At 39.1% G+C, this 20,284-nt stretch overlaps 1 protein-coding gene across 2 annotated transcripts in view; it reads right to left on the bottom strand.

The window, feature by feature from the left end:
• Positions 1 to 1,259: 1,259 nt before the first annotated feature.
• Positions 1,260 to 20,284, bottom strand: part of LOC149932666 (lysosomal protective protein-like) — a 42,958-nt gene continuing 23,933 nt past the window's right edge. Inside the window, exons 1-11 of one of the 2 annotated variants that reach the window (XM_090155257.1) lie at positions 5,146 to 5,437; positions 4,825 to 5,025; positions 4,426 to 4,588; positions 4,120 to 4,365; positions 3,969 to 4,060; positions 3,801 to 3,897; positions 3,218 to 3,385; positions 2,098 to 2,222; positions 1,852 to 2,017; positions 1,551 to 1,640; positions 1,260 to 1,470 (exon numbers count right to left, since the gene is read on the bottom strand). In XM_090155257.1, coding sequence (XP_090011383.1) covers positions 1,390 to 1,470; positions 1,551 to 1,640; positions 1,852 to 2,017; positions 2,098 to 2,222; positions 3,218 to 3,385; positions 3,801 to 3,897; positions 3,969 to 4,060; positions 4,120 to 4,365; positions 4,426 to 4,588; positions 4,825 to 4,994 — 1,398 coding nt within the window. In that variant the 5' untranslated portion in view covers positions 4,995 to 5,025; positions 5,146 to 5,437 and the 3' untranslated portion in view covers positions 1,260 to 1,389. Of the gene's footprint in view, positions 1,471 to 1,550; positions 1,641 to 1,851; positions 2,018 to 2,097; positions 2,223 to 3,217; positions 3,386 to 3,800; positions 3,898 to 3,968; positions 4,061 to 4,119; positions 4,366 to 4,425; positions 4,589 to 4,824; positions 5,026 to 5,145; positions 5,438 to 20,284 lie in introns of those variants that run through there. The other variant, XM_090155258.1, reaches the window with a different exon arrangement.

The raw sequence follows: 20,284 nt of genomic DNA, 5'->3' as shown, positions 1-20,284 counted from the left end.
AGTAACATAATAACAATAAGTAAGACACTTCCTATTGCTTTAATGCTAATTTTCTAACCGAACCTTTTTTCGACACTGATACTCTCTTCAAGCTGTGACTTGGACTCGTGACTTACCGTTTTGGATGACTACGTTTTGATAAAAATTTAAGCCTAATATCGGAGAACACGTTCTGGAGTCGCGAGAGGCTTTGGCTTTCCCGGCTTTGTTTTTAAGCCCGCGTGCGAGTCATGAGTGATAAAAAAACATGAGCTCGTGGCGCCGAGAAAAGCGTTTTTAATTTTTATCATTTTAGCCTAATATTCCGCCTATCTATCGGAAACCAGATATTTTGGTTTAGCGGAAGTCTCGCATATTTTAGACACTAGAGGGCTCTGTGCCGAAAAAACATTTTGATTACGCAATAACTATGAAAATCAGTTTGGTTGCAAATCTCGTTAATTGTCATACTTATTGTTATTATGTTACTTATGCTTGTAGTAATTTCGCGAACAAAGATTATACGGAGCTACGAATTTCTCGTCCTAAAAATTCCGATTACGCTCTTTTAGAACATAGCGCCGATTTGATTTGGGTCGGCGGCGGCGTTCAGTGAAAATCAACCGGCGGCGGCGCACGCGCCTTTTTTTCGAAAATCCTCGGCGGCGGCATGAAGGGGTAAAAGTTTATCCCCCTTTTGAAAATTTAAAAAAAAAATTCCAAGATGTTTATGAAGGAAAAAAAATAAAGTTACTAAGAAAATCTAAAAAAAAAATCGGCGGCGGGCTGAAAAGAAAATGACTCGGCGGCGGCGGCGGTTCGACGCCAGAGAAAATATCGGCGTCGGCGGCGCTAAGCTCTACCATTAACCGAAATCTTTCATGTTTCTAATGTAACGTATGGTACACCGTGCTAAACTTTATAAGGATTAAGCATATGGAAAATACTTACGATCTCTTGTTGATGTACCTGTAATTACATTTATTTAGTTAATAGCGGTGCTCGAGAAGAGTCTGAAATGAACGAGTGGTAAAGAAACGGTAAAGGAAAAACATAAATAAACACTCAATTATAGATGCCCGGAAAATATAATTACACGAACAGGACAAAACCGTACAGTTGATCGGGATATTGGATTATTAATATATTGCGTCATCGCTGAAGATAGAATCATATTTTTCGTGAGTAATATATATTTTCTAGGGCATCTTTTTCAAAATGATGCGATATCGTAAACGGCGAAGATAGATACAGAAATATGACACTTTTGTTTATAAAGATCAATTTTTAAATTATTTATTAAAACTACTTGAAAATCGATTACATTCGCTTCGTAATATTTTCAAAATAATATAATAATTTAGGTTATAAAAACGTTGTAGTCGAAGTTGTTTTGGGCGATGAGGCGGTTCATAAGTGACCTTTTAAAAATTGGTCGATCATTTTATAAGCTTGGCCCGGTTTATCTTGAGGAACCATGTGACCAGAGCCCTAATTATAAATTAAGAATTATCGTTTTCCTCTACGCGGATAAGTTAGATAAGATACATTTCTAAAATGAAGTCACTTACTCGAATGGTGATCAAACTTAGGCCTTGGAACCTTTTAACGTAACCCGCCACTTGTTTCTTGAAATGCCATTCTTGGTACTTTGACAGAACCTGACAAACATTATCGTTACGTAATATTTTACTATTTTTGTTTACGAAATGTTTAAAGGCCTAGTATTTATTCCGCCTGTTTCCCTTTAAGTTTTCTTCCCGCCGCGCAAATATCCTGGTGGTAGGCCAACCGCAGAACAGGATATTTGCGCGGCGGGAAGAAACCTTAAAGGAAAACAGGCGGAAGAAATATTAGGCCTTTAACGCTTACGGGTAGATTGAGGCTTTCGACGAACCACTGGTCGCCCAGAAAATTGCAAGCCATATCAACGTCTCCGTTGTACACCATCGCCCTCACTTTTCCAGAGCCCAGAAGTTTCTCGTAAACTGGTTTCACAGTTTTGTATACGGTTATATAATTAAACGCTACGGCCGAACTGTTGGGCCATACAATACTCGATGTATAAATATATTAAAAACTAATTTTATAGTTAGGATATCGTCGGGTTGCGTTTACCTGCATTCTTCCCATTTCTGGACATGGTCCGGAATGTGAAGAGCACTTCTTACTGTCTGCTGGTTCAACCAATTGCTGATGTCACTGTCGTCAACGCACGGAATTACTTCTTTGATCGCTCGCAGCTAAATTATAAAGGATTTTTTTAATAATAATATACTTTTTTACCATCTCGGAAAATTTACGGAAAATTACCGAAGAATTTTTCCAGAAAAATTTTCGTATTTTTCCGAAAAAAAAGGTTTTCATTCCATTATTAGCCTATTATTTTCGCAAATTTAAATTTCGCGGCAAAAAGTAAAACTAGTAAGACTAGTTCTAGAATACAAACCATCAAAAAGTAAAAATTTTTATATTTCTAATTTGCGGAAACTTTGGTATCTTCCCATTGCGCCGAATCCCCTTTAGACCGAATTACGCCCATGTTTTTGATGAAATTAGCCCAAAGGCGGGTTTTGTGTTTTTCTAATCGACCGACGCAATATTCACAATTGAGCGACCGTCTTTCTACTCCTTTTGATTTGTTATGGAAGCGTTTTAATATATTTTTAAGTCTGTTAGGTTAGGTTAGGTTAGGTTAGGTTAGGTTAGAGGTCGGGGATGGTTAACTTTTATTCAATAGATAAAGCTCTCAAAATTATTCGTAAAATGATTTGATCAAGTAATTTATATTTGTATTATCCGATTAATTTTTTGATAAATTTGTAAAATTAATCGGAAAAACGACGTTTTTTTCGATAAAAAGTTCAAATTTTACGAATAATACATGTTTTTTAACCATTTTCCGAAATATTAACCGGTAAATTTCGTTTGTTTACATTTTTTTCCCAAAAAAAAATCAATTTAATCATGGATAATGATTAACCGTTACCGACCTCTAGGTTAGGTAACACCATGGTAACACTGCATGCTGTTCTGACAGATGCTGAAACGGATAAAACCGAATCCTAAACCCGGAGAAGTGCTGGTTTTTCGGTCGAATGGGACCATCCCATTAGACCGAATCCTAAATCCGCCAAAGTGCGGCTTTTTCGGTCGAATGGGATTCGGCGCAATGGAACAGATTCGAAACTTTTCCTAACTTAATTTTTCTGGAAAATTAACAACTCCTAGTTTTTACCGTTTTCGTGAGACCCAAACTGTATTCGATCAGCGTCGCGTCGAAGGCTTCTCTACTATTTTTCGTTTTCCTTAATCGCTTTTTATTACCCGGTTGAGTAAGACAGTCGGCGTACAAATTGTAACGATTCAAATCCTCGCTCATTACCAAAGCGCTAGCGTTGTTTACCTATACGTTACGATCGAGATTACAAAAATGAATATCCGAGTAAAGTAACCTAAAGGAGAACTGTCACCAAAACCAAAATTTACGAGGTTTTTTTACAGGAAGATAGATAATACAAGGATAATGTCGTAGCAGACGACAGTTCCGACCGAAAAACGATAAAACCGGGGGAAAAATATTTCGTTCACGAGATGGCGCTGCAGGTAGGTTCAACCAAACGGTTCTGAGATTCTCGAGTCGGGGAGGGGGGGGATTAAAACACTAAATTTTGTTTCTAATAATAAATCAAATACTGGCAAAATTAGCATGAAATTTTTTGTATAAACATTTTCGGACGTCCTCAATCCGTTTAAATGGTTTTTAACCAATTTTAGGGAGGTGACAGACTGACAATTCTCCTTTAAGTTTTTAAACGCACCGCTTCTTGACATTCCCGCGTTACGTCTGTTGAGAAATTGCATTTGTCCCTCGTAGGTACGCCTTGACAACAGTACTTTACTAGATTATCCCATAAACTATAAAGAAAAAGTCATAGCCAATCTTCTTTACTAAGGTAGCTTTAAAGAAACGAAAGAATTGTAGCTACCTTTCTCCAAAAAGACCGTGGTAATATCCGAAGAAGATCAGTGATTTTCCATTTAAATCAAAGTCGGTAATTCCGTTGCCAACGGCGAAACCCTTTGTTAAAAGATGAAACGTAAGATTAGGTTACCCCCCAGGAAACCACATTTCCGTACCTGAAAATTAATGGGTTGAGTTCCTGTCAAAATTCGGAGGGACAGGGTGGGTACGTAGATACCCCCGTAACTCTCGCCGGTGACGTAAAAATCATTTTTCCTGAACTCGGGAAACTTGGCGAAGAAGCTCTTGAGAGCCATGTAATTATCTTCGGCCACTTCATTGTCGTCGATCGTGTAATTCCCAGTCGTGGAGTAGGAATATCCTACTCCGGCCGGAGCTTCCAAGTACAGAACGTTCGCTATCTATGGTACAGCGTTATTACTTCGAGAGTTAAAACACCCCTTTAAGTTGGAATTAATTACTTTATTCCATCGGTATGGATTTATGTAGACTGTTTTCCCATCCTTCTTAATGTGAAATGGTCCGTGTTCACCCAGATGCCCGAACAATGAGCTGCATCCGGGACCCCCATTAAGCCAAAGCAACAGCGGATCCTTGTTGGGCGACGATTCGCTTTGTACAAACCTGTATTCCAAAAAGAGGTTGAAACGAATGACAATTTGTATAACAATAATAATTGAAAAAATAAAAATAAATAACTCGGTAGGTTTCCAACACTACACGCGGCGAAAACGACTGGTTCTTTCACTTTGAATTTCGCAGTAGGGTGGTGTCTTTCAATTTGCTTTCAACGCGTTCCTTCCGGCGAAACCGGTTTAGCGCGACATTGAAAATATTCATTAATTACCTCGTCGACTTACCAGTAATGTAGAAATTTTCCTTCCGAAGCGTTCAGATATCCAGAATAGTGTTTGAAATGTATTTGACTGGTCAGTCCGGGTAGCGACGTAACTTCGTCCTCGGCCGGTGCCGCCCGCGCCAGCTGCGAAATTAGCACGAAGGCGAGCGTCCAAACGGCGTAACGAAGCATCTCTGTGAACTGATTTTCCCGAAACTATAACCTAATGAATAGAAGCCGAGAAAGTGAGAGTGAAAGCGGCAAAGAAAATAGATGCTCCGCGGAAGATGGAACCGGTTTGGCGAGATGTATCTAACGCTTGGACAACGGATGATCCACCTACCTTGAAATTATTATTAGTTTTCCTTAACACGTAATAGCAGTCTCGTCTCTCTTGGCGAGCCGCGCCAGACGAGGCGAAAATGACCTCGATCAAGCCGGGTTATAGGCCTAATAGTTTCGAGAGGAGGGAACTGGGACTGTCTCGTATCAAAATGGCGATCGATAGTCGAGGCGACTCGCAGTCTCTGCTAACCTTTTGGGGCTTGCTCGGGTTTGGATCGCTGTTATATTTCTAAGTTTGGCCTAAGTTTCGATCGCTTCCCATTATTCAGAAATCATATTGGCCAATATTTCCATATTGGAGTGTAATTTTATTCAAAATAAATACAGCTATAAGTTTCTCTTTGCCACTCGTGACTCGTTATTTATAAATATGCGATATGAGACACGTACGTTTCATCCCAGTTTCGAGTTACAGTAAGGAAAAGCGATACTCGAAATCTTAAATCTTAATCAGTGGCAGACCCCACGGCGCGGGGGGGGCCCCGAGAACTAGGGGGCCCCCAAACGTTTATGAATAAAATCGGTGCTATTTAAAAGGGCCCCAAGTCGTTTTTCGCGGGGGGGGGGGGGGCGGAGTTCCTAGTTACGCTACTGGGTTTAATCAATATTTTAATCAAACTACGAACTATTACAAGAGTATAATCGTTGAGACAAGGGGGTACATTAGAACGACGCTTCTGAAGTTCTGATTCACGAAAGATGGCTCTCTGATCTGGACTTATTAAAGTGTTGGTTGCACGAAATTTTAGCTATGGCTAATTAATTATTCATTAGAAAGAACAAACATTTTATAGCAGGTACAGAAAATATCATCCAAATCGGCTAGGTGGTCTTTGAATTATTATAAAAATAAGTCGAAATGGTGGAAATAGAGTTTTTCGGCGAATTTCCAGACTTCTAAAATTCTCCTCGGCACCCATGACGTCAGAAAATGCGAATAGTATCATTGGCTAATTGTCTGTAATACATTTCCTTACATCTGGGATTAAAAGCAGGTTGATTTAACACCCAGGAAAAAGTCCTACGCAGTAGTAATTGAAATAGTCATACACAAGCCTACGTAGTAGAAAAACGATATGAAACCGAAGGCTCCTTGTAAATTCTTCTTAAAACGTCGGGTCGCGCGCGCTGCATATTTGTTATTTCGATAATAAGCCTAATATTATGATTAAAAACCTCTGGTTTGAAAACTTCTACAAGTAAACAGAATCCCTCCACTTCATTTCCTTCTATTTTAGGAATAAAACTACAGCTTTGATTTGCCCGAAATTGCTCGTGCTACGGAGGAGAGAAATTCACTGAAAATTTCAGGATTTTGGGGAGCGAAAAAGATCAGTTGCGGACTCAAAGTTAATACACTTAGGCTTGGTAATTTGTTTCGACAATGACATTTTTGGAAAGAAAACGTCCTGGGCTTCAAAACAAGCCCGCATTCATTCATTTTTATTACAACCAACACTTTAGGCCTAAGGGTTTTCAAAAAGTTAGACTCAACCTTTTACATTGAGACCAGACAACAATTTTCATTATTAATTTAAGTTAATGGTATGAGTGTTTTCAACTTTCTTTTCTTAAATTCTGGGAAGTAAACTCCTTTAAAGAAGCTATAAAAATTGTAATCCTAAATTTTATATAATGCATCAGTTTTCAGTTTGCAACGCCATTTTTTGTTTGTTTTGACCATAGATATAGGAAACGTATATATAAAGGTCTAGATAAAATATTTCAAATGGAGTGAATACGGAGGTGACAGCTAGAAGAAACGCGTAATTTCTGCCGGCTATCCTTATAAAGCGCTATCTATCGGTAAGAAAGCTCGTGCTATCGTCGCGAGAGCCATTGTCTCCTGCTTAAAAATGATACTAAAAGTCACCAACAGATGGTGTCTAAAGACTACGGCCTGTGGAAAGGTCAAGCACTTAGTACTAAAATGCTAAGAGAGCTCGCGCTCTTGGTCACGTGTCTTCCTCGGTGTCTGCTAGGTGTCAATTCCGTATTTTATGTTAGGCTTAGACGCCCTGAAATTTATCTAGACCTTTATATATACGTTTCCTATATCTATGGTTTTGACTCTTTGAAAACTGAACCTAGTGTCCAGAATTAGCGAACTAAAATTTCAGAAATTAATTGAAAAAAATTCATCGTGCACGGGCCTTTATAGCAACGGACAACGGTAAAGCGTAACATAATCGCACATTTTTTAACTAAAAAAATATCAGCGTTTTTTTCGTTCTTTATGCTCTAAAGAAAACACGAAGAATTGGTTATAACTAACTTCCTGAAAGTTGACCTCTAAAGTTTAAAAATAAGAATTTTTCGTGAATGCCGGAAAACGGAAGTAAATTCTATCTTCTGTGAAGTATCGCTCGGGGGAGGGGGCAGAGTTCGTTCGAAGCCATTAGGATAAGTGCTTATTATTCGCTAGTAACGTTACGCTCGTTTTAGAAGAACAAATATTCGAACTTGGCTGAATCGGCTCTCCTCCAGGGTGCTTATCTCAATCGGGACCAGCCCCGCCGTAGTCGAGGGTCATCCGCGATGTTTGTCTTGGGCAAACGCTCCGCGACCAAATGAGTGGGACATTTACATAATACAGATAAATTTCGGATGCTATTTTTAGCTTGGGTGTTGAAAGGGAAGGTCCCGACAGTTCAACGTCGGAAATTAGCTTCGATAAACGCGTATTTTTATTATTTATCGTTTTGGTGGGGGTATCCTCCATTGAACGGGTAAACAGCCGTTTTCCAGCGTACAAAGGCGAAACGACTCGTTGAAAAGCGAAAAGTGGCAGAGTTATTTATTTCCTCGACATTTATCGATGTTTATATTTCGTTCGTTTTCGGCACTTTTATTTGTAGGTCCCCCCTCGGCGATGGAGACATCACCCTCCGCGAAGGCCCATCCATCCACCCACCCACCATCATCACCTCCCCTTTCTCGGACCCTAGCCGTCTTTTGTCGCCGCATTGTCCGGTCTGAACTTGACAAATTATAGAGCCGTTTCATGGGCGGGCACGTTTAACCTGACATTTTGATCCATTTAGAGTCCGAGGTTCCCCATCCTTGGTAAAACTGTCCCGTGAGCCTCGAACGGCGCTATAAAACGAGCGTCCGCGGACCAAAACACGGTCGATTGTTATTAGGGTGGTCCTTTTTGATTTCTTCTTTCAGCCGTCGATGCGTAATGCGCCCTCTACGGCGCGTATCTCTAAACAAGCAGCTGGACCCCGACGCGTACTGACCAGTGCCCCGCCAAGACCGATATCTGACAAATTATATGATCGAACGACGGACATTATAAGCTACATTCGATAATAAAAATAATAACAATAAAAGGGGGTAGAAATTCTAGCTCCCCTTCCGATCCTATACCTTCCTTCTCCTTCGAAACCAAGATGTAAAAGATTCCGGCAAAGTTTCTTTATTATGATAGTAACAATGCCAAAGAAAGGGGCCCATTGGAGGGGTCGACGTTAAAACGTATATAGATATATATTCCAGTATTGGGACGATATGACGGCTTTATTAATAATATTTCCCCCTCCTCCCCCTTCTATTCTCTCTCCTTCCCTTCAAACGAAACGCGAATTTATTTGCGTCCAAATAGCGAAATTCGATATTGTATGGAAAAAATAGTCTCGTCCGTGAACTGCGCCTTTTCTTTCGCGGAAAGGTTAGAAGAGAACTATTCCGAGCGTATGATATGGAAGTAGACATCTCGCGGGTCCTCTCTCACGCGTTTTTAACTCGCGGTACATCTTCCTCCGATTCTCAGCACTCGCCGACATTGCTCACTTGAGCTAAAAAAATTGTCTAATATTTTCGATTCGACAATGCCGAAGGTAATACAAGCTAAGATCCGTATATTTACTACGAATATAATATCCCATTTTCGATCAGGACGGAAACCAGAGGAGGATTACGCCCAGAGTAGAGTGTATATTCGAAGCTTCTTATCCGTATATATATACTCCATTCTTGAATATCCCTACTCTCACGCGGTGTAAGGTCTCCGTCTCCCTCCGCGGATTTTTGGTATTGTCGACTCGCGATCTCTGTATGGATGTGTAATGCGCTCTCTACACAATGACCAATATTCACTCTGCTCCGCGACGGAATATGAAAATGGTATAATAAGGATTTCTAGATTCTCGTATAACGAGAGGCGCGACGGATTCGGGGAAAATACAAATACAGTTTTTATGTCTATTGATATTTTCAACTTCATATACAGAGATTTGTTTATCTACTGATTGGATAATAACCGCTGGCAATTTTCTAATTTAAATTCGTTAATTCAAACGACACCCATTCTCGTGTAGGGGTTCGTAGAAAGAGCATTGGGTTTCCAGTTAACACGAGTGGTAACTAGCGAGCGTATGGGCGCTCTTCAAAAGTCACGTGCCGCGTGACCACCATTGAAACTGTCCACTGTTACCATGATCAAAAGGGGTCCGTACCCGAGGCAATATGCCACGAAGACTCGAGGAGGCGCAGGGACCATTCATGTTGAAACTCACGCCGAATTACACGCGCGAATTCGAGGCAAATGTATCTTAAGAGAAAAAAATGGCCCAAGCTGAAATAAAGTTACGCCAGAGAGAGAGAGAGAGAGAGAGAGAGAGAGGGGTCCCGGGTCGGATCTGTTGATATGAGGGGATGGAACGGGGACGGTCGGAAAGGGTCCTGACAATGGGCTCCGGTAAGCACGCGTTCGCTTCAGAGACAGTAGCAAGTGGTCCTTTACTCGGTATTCTATTACCGCTATTATATGATGAAAAGAGTGGGGGGAGAGGGGGGCGCGTAGAACTGGTCTCCCACCTTCTCGGGGCCCCTTTCCATCATATTCCGCCTTCGTAAATGCTAATCGTAATGAATACGCTTCCGAAAAGGGGAGAAGCCCCGGGAGAGCCCACCTACCGACCCGGGAATATGGCCCCTGATTGGTTCCTTACGAGACGCCGATGACTCTAATAGAAAAGTTGTTTAGCCATATTTTAAACTATATGAAGTTGGCCGATTCCTATATGGAAGATCTTATTAATGTAGTCCACCATGATATCGCCTCCAAAACGGGTCTCTTCTCCGCGTTTATTAACTTATTAGTCGGTATTTTAGTAAGTTTCGTACGCGCTGGTTACCATGTCTCGTTCTTTTTACGTGGATTCCATTTTGACCTCTTCGCCCAGTGTTAGTTCTATGGTATCGCGAGACGATATCCGGTACGGTTCGGCCTGGGCTTTGGCTAGAGCGGCTCCTCTTTTACCCGAACCGGTTAAAGTCAATCCCGCTTTTCTCAGCCGCGGTTCTTCGCCGTGTAGGAATTCCGACGTCTTCAACCCGTCAACCGATCGGGAACTGTCCGGTTTCGATAGATGGTCGCGTCCCTCCGCCTTCCAACTCTCGCCCGCCGTCACCGAAGAGTTGAGACGCCGTTCTCTCCTCACTTTGAGTAGAAGCGGGAAGACATTCCACGACCCCTTTCGAGGTTTCAACGCTACCGCGATGGGTTACTTCGACAAACGGTTTATGGACAGACCCACTTCCGCATCCAAGTCTACTTCGAAGAGAAACGAAACCGAGAAAATCAAGCGAGAACGAGATACGCCCAAAATCAAAGGCAAGTTTTTTTCATTTGGCTTATCAGCCACGAGCAAACTAAACTTCGAAAACGTTAGGTCTTGCTGTTTTTCCACTGTTTACTTATTCGAAGAGTTGTCCTTGGGGTAAAGAGATTTGCGCAGGCTGGTTCGCCCAGTTCAACAAGCTACCATCGAACCGGACTCATCCTGCTCCGAGATACTCTGCCATTAAACGGAAACTGACTATTCTACTCCGATAAATTTTACTTTACTTGTCTCGTGGTTCCATACACGCGCTCGTAGATAACACTTTCTGGCATCATCTTATTGACCAAAGTAGGTCATGCCAGAAAGTATTATCCGGAGCCATGCTGGTTTAAAACAGCAGCTGCTGTAATAACAGAAGTATGTCTTTAGTAAGTGTAGGGATCTGTTGACTCGCGTGGCATGAAGGGCTTGCCACACCCTCCAACGCGGCATAACCCCGGCCACGGGAATTAATGGCATTAAAAGTCACTAGATGACATGGGCCTAAGGTAGTGCCTAGCTAGCTTGCATCTCTTACAAGAAAGTATTCATCTGCTATTCTAATAATAATGTAAGTAGCTTGAAATATGTACCCGCGCAGGTTTCCGCTGATTGTTCGCAATACGTTTCGGAAGCGCGATGGAAATTAGTTGTTACATTGATTATTTTAACTATTTCATTGGAGAAATATGGTTAATAAATAAAAAAATGTCCATATGAAGTGTAATTCTTACATATTATATCGCTAGGCGGAGGACGACTAGCGGACCACTTTCATTAATAGGTGTCAAACCTCCTTTAAAGAGTACGTAATCTCGACGTAATTTCAGTTCTTCGCGTAAGCTTGGTTTGCGTGTACTTCAGGTAATCGGTGTACATGCAAACTAATCTAAGTGATGAGTTACAATGAAATATAATGGGGTGGCGGAGTGGTTAGCGCTTTCGCCTCGCAGCAAGAGGAGCCGGGTTCGATCACAACTTGTGGCACTGGGTGAAAACTCGGAACCACTCCTTCCGCGTTGAGTTTGCAAGTTCTCTCCCCACTGGTTTAAGGGATTTCCCCTTCCATAAGAACTTGTCGACGTTAACGGTAATAGTTAGTGTAGGGAGCTGTTGGCTCGCGTGGCATGAAGGGCTTGCCACCACCCACCTACGCATTGTAACCCGGCCACCTGTTTAAAGGCATAATAAGTCGCTAGAGGACTTGGGCCTCAGGTGGTGCCTTGGGAATTAGCCTAGCTAGCTGATAATACACGCTGTATATTTTATACCATGACGTATTGTATATTTCGTTGGTTTCGGCTGGAAATTGCGCCTATGGAAAACTGACCCGTAATGCTTTCGTAAAATATGTAATTATACATAGTTGTGCTAATTGTAATGTATTAAACCCTTGTAGTAACTCCAGCTAAAGAGGCACGCGAGGAAGTTGAGGTGACAGACTCGGAACAAAACGGGGCGAACAGCGCCAAGAGAATCCGGACGGCGTTCACCAGCTCTCAGTTATTGGAATTAGAACGCGAATTTGCCGCCAATATGTATCTTTCGCGTTTGCGTCGCATCGAAATCGCCACTTATTTGGGACTGTCGGAGAAACAAGTGAAGATATGGTTCCAGAATCGAAGGGTCAAATACAAGAAGGAAGCCTCCTGTACCAACACCGCGCGATGTCATTGTTTTCGCCCTTGTCAATCTTGCTGTACCAGACAGTTTCCCGGTACGGACACCACCAACGTGGATAGCATCTCAGCGTCCTTTCCCAGTTCCGTTATTAAAGAAGGTGACAAGATGGCCGCTATTGATTCCACTAGTGACGCCACGGTGAGCCATTCCAAAAACGAAGTTAGCCAATGATCGTGACTCTCCTAGTGACTGTTAAAGAAAGGCGCGAAACGAAACTATTACTTTCAATAAATCAACTTTAATGAAACGTTGAGTAAACAGAAATATCACGACACTAGTCTCGGCGTTCTTTACGCTTAATTACCGGTAAAAGGGGCTAAAAATATATCGAGAACCTCCCGCGAACTGAAACCATAATCGACCCAGTTTAAGCGAAACGGAAATGCTCAATCTTCGAAGACGTTTTCTTCCTTCGAGAAGTTTCAGGACGGGGAATTTTCGCGCTCTTTCTCGACGTTGTAGGCGGAATGAATCGCGTCCCAAATAGTACAATGTCGACGATCTCCTCCTCCACCAGAAAAGAGGCGCGCCGGGGAGGAAAACGCGCCGCAAAAAGAACATTCTTTCCTAGCAACAAACCCCTTCTAGCTGCAACAGCAGCGATTTCTCTTTGACGTTTTGTTTTGGACAAATATTCGAATACTCTGCTCGTCTGATTTTAAAAGTTGTAAAATATCCAATGAGTACCTTTTTATATATATGTATTATATTTATAATTTAATAAAAAAAGGTTTCTATTTTGCAATAATAAGTAAGCGTGATTCGATCCCGGTACGCCAATACGGAACTTTAAAAATGGAACTACTTGAAAAATGAACCTATTCATGGTTTTCTGGATGATTGTATGTTCAGCTTTTGAAATACAAGCGCAGATGTGAAACGCGATTCGCGCATTTTTTCCTCTCAGTTGTTTTTAATGTAGAAGAGGTCCGACAAAAGCGACACCGAGCGGTTAAAAAGAGAAATCGAAAAGTCGCACTTTTTTCCGACTACGTAATATTATAACCCCCCCATTAGAAGAAAAAGGAAAAATCTCAAATGGGCTCGAAATTATCGTCCCGGGGCCCGCGAACCATCCCCACTTTTCAAAGGGTTACGGGGCACTAAAGCGAAACTATCAAAGAGGGTGAAGTCGGCGAACTGATAGTCCGTACCCACACGTTAGGTGGCAGCCAATTCTTTCAGTAGAGCCAACGTTTTGGGCCACGGCAAGTTTTTTAATGGGGGGACGGTTGGTATGGAGAATCAGCCATTCGATGATAACTAACCGAGACGTGATCCATCTTCAATTTCGCGGCCGACAGCGCGGATTTTCGGGGCTCTTCTGGCTTCCCTTCCGAATTCCGAGTTGGCCCTCGGGCACCGGTGCCGAATTTCCTCGCCTCGAAATGATCCAACGTGTTACAATAATGGGCTAATTCGCTCTCACTCGGCTGTTCGCCCACCCCGAAATTTTCGAGAGCTTTTACTCGCCTCATTGGTTCCTGTGAAGAAATCGTCACCGTTCGTGACAAAAAAACGTCGTCCGAGGCCTAATTTCTGTTTGAAAAGGTCGCCAACGTTTTTTTTTCGAGGTGCCATAAGTGCCAAACTGTTATGATCTATATTGCGGGAAGAATAGACGATGTAAAAATAAAATATTTTTAACGATGGCTCCCAGGTTTTTACATAGAAGAGAAATTACGAGTTTTTTCGGGAACCAGAATTTACGCTTCCGTCAAGAATATAAAATATGTAACAATATCAAAAGTAAATGAACCGAAGTTATCAGACTGCTATACTCCCCATGTTGGAGGCGTTTTAATTATGAAGTTACATTTTGACCTCCAATTTGAAATTTTGAGCGCTTCTAGGCCGAAAAAAAAACGTTTTTGCTTTTATGAAACCATTTTTAACTTAATAAAGAACAGAGAACCACTGTTGTACAATAAAACTTTATTTTTTTTTTAATAAAGTTTTATTGTACAACAGTGGTTCTCTGTTCTTTATTTAGTTATAACATGTACAAGTTAGTACTAAAACATATTTAGAAACCATTTTTTACACCCACAATTCCCAAGTGCAATTTATCGCGTCCAAAGATGAGGATGGAAATTAGCTTTTATTTGACTCGATTTTCTCATCATTTTCATAAGGAAAACGCCCTCCGATTCTGTGCGCTATTTCGATAAATTTGGTTCATTTACTTCTGACAATACGCATTCGACAAAAAAATTGTAATAGAAGGCAATCTCTGGTTAAAGACGAGCTCGCAAACACTGTCCATAAGCGAGGTATCCTACTATTGTCGCGGTGACACGCCGGTAAACGTGGCTGGGCGAGTTGACGTCTGATTGACTGGCCTACATTGCGCTTAGGATTATCTCCCAGATTCAAAAAGTATGTCGCTCATAGACGAAAGGATTTACTCTACCCATTATTGTATAACCAATAGATAATTCACCATCTGCTTGAGCTATAGGCAAATGGAACTCGATAGAATTTCAAATATTCCGAGTTTTGTTTTCACACCTTTGCGCCGATTTTTTGTCGTCAGAACATCTGGAGCCGTTATTTTACATAGTAATTATATTAATTATATTCGTAATGACGTCAATTTTGTCTTTGAGACTTTAAACATAGCCGCGTGTTAAAGTAGCAGACGCAAATGTTGGTGTATTTTTTTACGTAAAATCCCATAAACCTTTCGCAGAACAAAACCAAAAATGTATTCAAATGTCTGCGTCAAAATATTTTAATTTTTTAGCTCGCATTTTTAAACATTAAGCATATACACACCTTATTTCAAATTCAATAGGAAACATTATTATAATAAAAGTCGTAGATAGATTAAAAAGACGTGGATTGTTTTAACACTAATTCAATACCGAAAAAACACCTTTCATACTCACTCGGCCCAATTTTTATATTGTAGTAATTAGATGTTATAAACCGTTTTTATGTAATATAGTTGACCGAAAATATTGGAACTAATTTCAGGAGAAGAAACATTACTATCTAGTGTTTACGATTTAAATAGTTTATTTTTGGTTTGGTTTTAACCTTTTCGGGATTATTTATTTTAAGTTTAATTAAATTTGTTGGTAAAGTTAGGTTGGGTAAGACTATAGATTACGTGGGTTAGATTGGTAGTGTTGAGTGAGATCGAGGGGCAGGTAAATTCCTTTTTGGGTGCGTCTTAATCATAGTAAAATGATTAAATCAAGGTAATCGTGATTAAATCCAGGTAATCGTGATTAAATCAAGGTAATCGTGATTAAATCAAGGTAACCGTGATTAAATCAAGATAATCGTGATTAAATCAAGGTAATCGTGATTAAATTCAGGTAATCGTGATTAAATCCAGGTAATCTTGATTAACTCCAGGTAATCAAGATTAAAAAATCTAATCACGATTTAATCACTCTAATCACGATTTAAACGAGATTTAATTATTCTAATCATGATCTAATCTTTTTAATCACGATTTAATCATTTCAATCACGATTTACTAAATATAATCGGTCGAATCGAGATTTTATCGAGCGCAGTTAATACGAAATAATAATTATAATCACATATTAAATTATTCTAATCAGCTCGTTCTTTTCACGCAAAATTATAATCATTCCAATCACCAATATAATCATTTTCGTTCTAAATTCTAATCGCGATTTAATCATACTAATCACGATTTAATCGTTTCAATCAGGATTTCATTATTTTAATCAGATTTAATCATTTAATCATGATTAAATCAGATTTAAACATTCTAATTATAGATTAAACGTGATTTAATCAACACAATTTAATAATATTAATTTAGGTTTGTAGGTTTATTTAGAACTGTAGGATTAATTAAGTTTGTAGGACTAGCCAGATTTCTAGAACACGTTTTAGGTTTAATAAGGTTTGTAGGTTTAATTAAGTTTGCAGGATTAACCAGGTTTCTAGAATAGGTTTTAGGTTTATGTTTGTAGGATTAATTAAGTTCGTTGGATTAACTCAGTTTCTAGAAAAGTTTTTAAGTTTAATAGGGTTTGTAAGATTAATTAAGTTTGTAGGATAAGCCAGGTTCCTAGAACAAGTTTTAGGTTTAATAGGCTTTGTAGGATTAGCCAGGCTTCTATAATAAGTTTTAGGTTTAATAAAGTTTGTAGGATTAATTAGGTTTGCAGGATTAACCAGGTTTCTAGAATTGGTTTAAAGTTTAAGTAGGTTTGTAGGATTAATTAAGTTGGTAGGATTAATTAAGTTTTTAGGATTAATTAAGTTGGTAGGATTAATTAAGTTGGTATGATTAATTAAATTTGTAGGATTAATTAAGTTCGTAGGATTAATTAAGTTTGTAGGATTAAATACGTTTGTAGAATTAATTAAGTTTGTATTATTGACCAGATTTCTAGAATATGTTTTATGTTTAATTAGGTTTGTTGTATATTTTTAAGTTTATTTAAGTTAAAAGGTTTATTGTGCGTTTAATTTTTTTATGTTTATTTAAGCTTATAGGTTTATTATGCGTTTAAATTTTTTAGGTTTACTTAAGCTTATAGGTTTATTTACGTCAGTAGCTTTTTATGACTTTGACAAGTACATTTTGTCATTTTATTTAATTTTCAAGATCATCTCTTCAGTCTGTGGTTCGGAATTATCTTTCAAAGCTGCATAAATAGAAAAGTTCCGTTTTGTGTATATGTATTCAAAGTTATGATCGACTATTTTAAATAATTATCGTTGTACGTATCATTAAAAAAATGTTCACATACGTATAAACGATAAAACCTCATTTTAAATAAATTAAGCCACAAGAATTTGTCTAAAAAGTATATCTTTTAACTTACAAGGAGACTACACCGATTTGGTTCAAACTCGGGGGATTGGTAGACCTTCATGTAACTTGAAAAATCCTAAAGGGATTTTATTCAATGGGCAACGGGTTTTCCATGGCAACGAAAAATGTTTTGAGAACATAAAATAACATGGGATTTTGAGCGATTTCCCTACGAAAAAATTTTTAAAAATTGATCAAAATGTGACCAATTTTGATTTTTTTCGTCAGTTTTGTTGCCCATTGAATAAAATCCCTTTAGGATTTTTCAAGTTACATGAAGGTCTACCAATGCCCCGAGTTTGAACAAAATCGGTGTGTAACACCTCGGGTAGTCTCCTTGTTAGTGTAAAATTTAATAAAAGTTCTGCTACTACATGGAGGTTAATAAAATAAAATAAAATTTATTATCGGTAGCTTTCGGACCACGGTCCTTCGTCAGCCGTTATTACAAACCCCCGAAAGCTACCGATAATAAATTTTATTTTATTTTATTAACCTCCATGTAGTAGCGGAACTTTTATTAAATTTTACATTAAGTTATATCGACCATGGAAAGAAATTTTAGTATTTATAATTATATATTTTAACCTTTGAACATCGCAGATTTTGCGCGTGTTTTAGCGTATCATCCTTTCGTCGTGACGACGGAAGGCGATGAGAAATCATCGAGGAGCTAGAGAGAGAGACCACGGTTACATGGAGCTCGGAGCGTCGACGTAAGGAAACGTCGACGTTTATTTTTCTCATGTAACCGCACGAACGTCGACGTTCGGAGAGATACGTCGACTTAACGAAAACTACCTCGAACCGTCGATTTAACGCGTTACGTCGACGTTTGGCGCTGCGTGTAACCTCTTTACGACGACGTTTCCTTGGCCAGTAGGGATTTTTCCTACCGCATATCCAACTGTTCCGAAATAAATTCGTTTTAATTTGAGTTTTTTTATATTATTGACTATTTATATTTATTTTTATATTTATATAATAATTATATAAATATTATTTTATATACTTAATTTTATTTCCTATTAATTTATAAATAATTTCAAATATTTCGAAACAATTTACTAACTACAAATTGCAATTTATAATTTATGAAACTTTTTAAATTATACTGAAAATATAATCAACATAATTTATAATTAATTTATATAATAAATTAATCAACGTATGAAAGATGTCATTTTATATATTATTATTATATGAAATACTCGATATATTTATATTTAAAAGTGTATTATTTTATAATTGAATAGCAATAGAAACTTTACTTAAAATTATATACTAATAAAACGAAAGTAAAGCATATTTTTAAGAATCGCCAAAACCCCCTGTTTTGGAGGGAAAAATCCGTAGTATTTTTTGAAACTACGATTTCGGAAAGCCCCATGTAACCGTAGTCAGAGAGAGAGAGAGGTATTAGACACGCTGTCTTTCTCCATTATTAATAACGACGCTCGTATTTCTTCATCCCTACCTTCTATCCCCGTCAAAACAGCCGCCCAGTCCTCATTTGACGGTGGATTAGCCGCCGAACAGACCAATAAAACATATTCTAATACTGGTAGAGCGGGATCAACCCTCCTCCGATTAAAACGAACATCATCCCAGAAAAAAAGGGGACTCTCGGAGGCTGGCTATATTCTTGGGCTCAGGGACCTTCCATACAGCCACGTCTTTCATTTGGCGCGTTCCATTTGTGGCACGACGAAATGAATGGAAAACCTTTATTCGCGCATGATCAAACACGCAATGACACGGAAAATGTGTAAGAGTAACCCCCTCCCTGGAAAACAGGCCCGGATGATATTTAGCCTTGTCCCTCCGGAGGAAGCCCATAGAAAGAGCAGAAGGAGAGGGCCCTTTCCCAGTCTATTCTCACAATGGATTGGATGACAAAAAATATCCCCGTGCTCTGTCTATTATACGGCCGGCGAGCCCATATCTCCCGTTATGAAGCTAAAATAGAGATGAGCCCGCTTATAGCTTTTTTTGCTCAAATCTAAACGAGGGGATTAAAACTAACTGTAAGGGGGGGAGGATCAATTATCCACGCGTTTTAGCCCCTATTTTATTCCGCTTTATGCCCCCCTTCCTATTCAATTTGTCCATTTCGGAATAGGTCTGCTTACGGGGGCAATATTTTCTATAATTCTTCCCATCTTTGTCGTTAAAGATGAAAGAAGCCCCCCTCTATATCGCCCAGATGCCGAGCCTCATGATTTATTACTTTTTATTAACGTGTTGAGTAACGAAAGATCTCGTAAAGCTGGAAATATTTTTTTCGCGATTCTGCTCGTAAAAATAATGCCCTTAGGCAGTTATAGAGACTTGGCACTCCGTAGCTTTGGCCATGGCCGCCATTGTGGTAACATTTTTCTCCCCACGATAAAAACTATTGAAAAAAAACTGTGACGTAGTACTGCTAAGTCCCTATTGTTAAAATCGTTCGTAGGCACTGTACCCTAGGCTACACTGAGTTCGTCTAGTCTCGCTGGTGCGTGGTAAGCTGGTTGATCTATATTTATCCGTTTTAATTAACTTTATTTATACTTTTAGTTAAATAGAAGTTAAGATATATCGTTTTGGGTTTGTGGAAAATTTTCCGGAAAATTACAGATACTTTTTTCGGAACATTTTCCGGATTTTTCCGAAAAATATAAAAAAAAGTTTATAATTCCATGATTAGCCTAATACCGTTCGCAAATTTAAATTTCGGCTAGTAAAAAAATGCCCTTAGGCAGTTATTGTTAAAATCATTCGTAGGCACTGTACTCTAATGACGTTTATAGGCTACACTGTGTTCGTCTAGTCTCGCTAATGCGTGGTAAGCTGGTTGATCTATATTTATCAGTTTTAATTGACTTTATTTATACTTTTAGTTAACTGGAAGTGAAGATTTATCCTTTTGGGTTCGTGGAAAATTACAGAGGCCTTTTTTTCGGAACATTTCCCTTTTTTTTTTAAAAAAATAAGAAAAAAATGGTTTAATAATAATAATAATCAGCTAAGCTAATACCCAAGGTACCACCTTG

Source organism: Leiobunum rupestre, chromosome 8 (assembly GCF_980474605.1).
Source record: "Leiobunum rupestre chromosome 8, qqLeiRupe1.1.hap1, whole genome shotgun sequence".
In the NCBI taxonomy this organism is placed as follows: Eukaryota; Metazoa; Arthropoda; class Arachnida; order Opiliones; family Sclerosomatidae; genus Leiobunum; species Leiobunum rupestre.
This window is presented reverse-complemented; position numbering and strand designations above follow the sequence as displayed.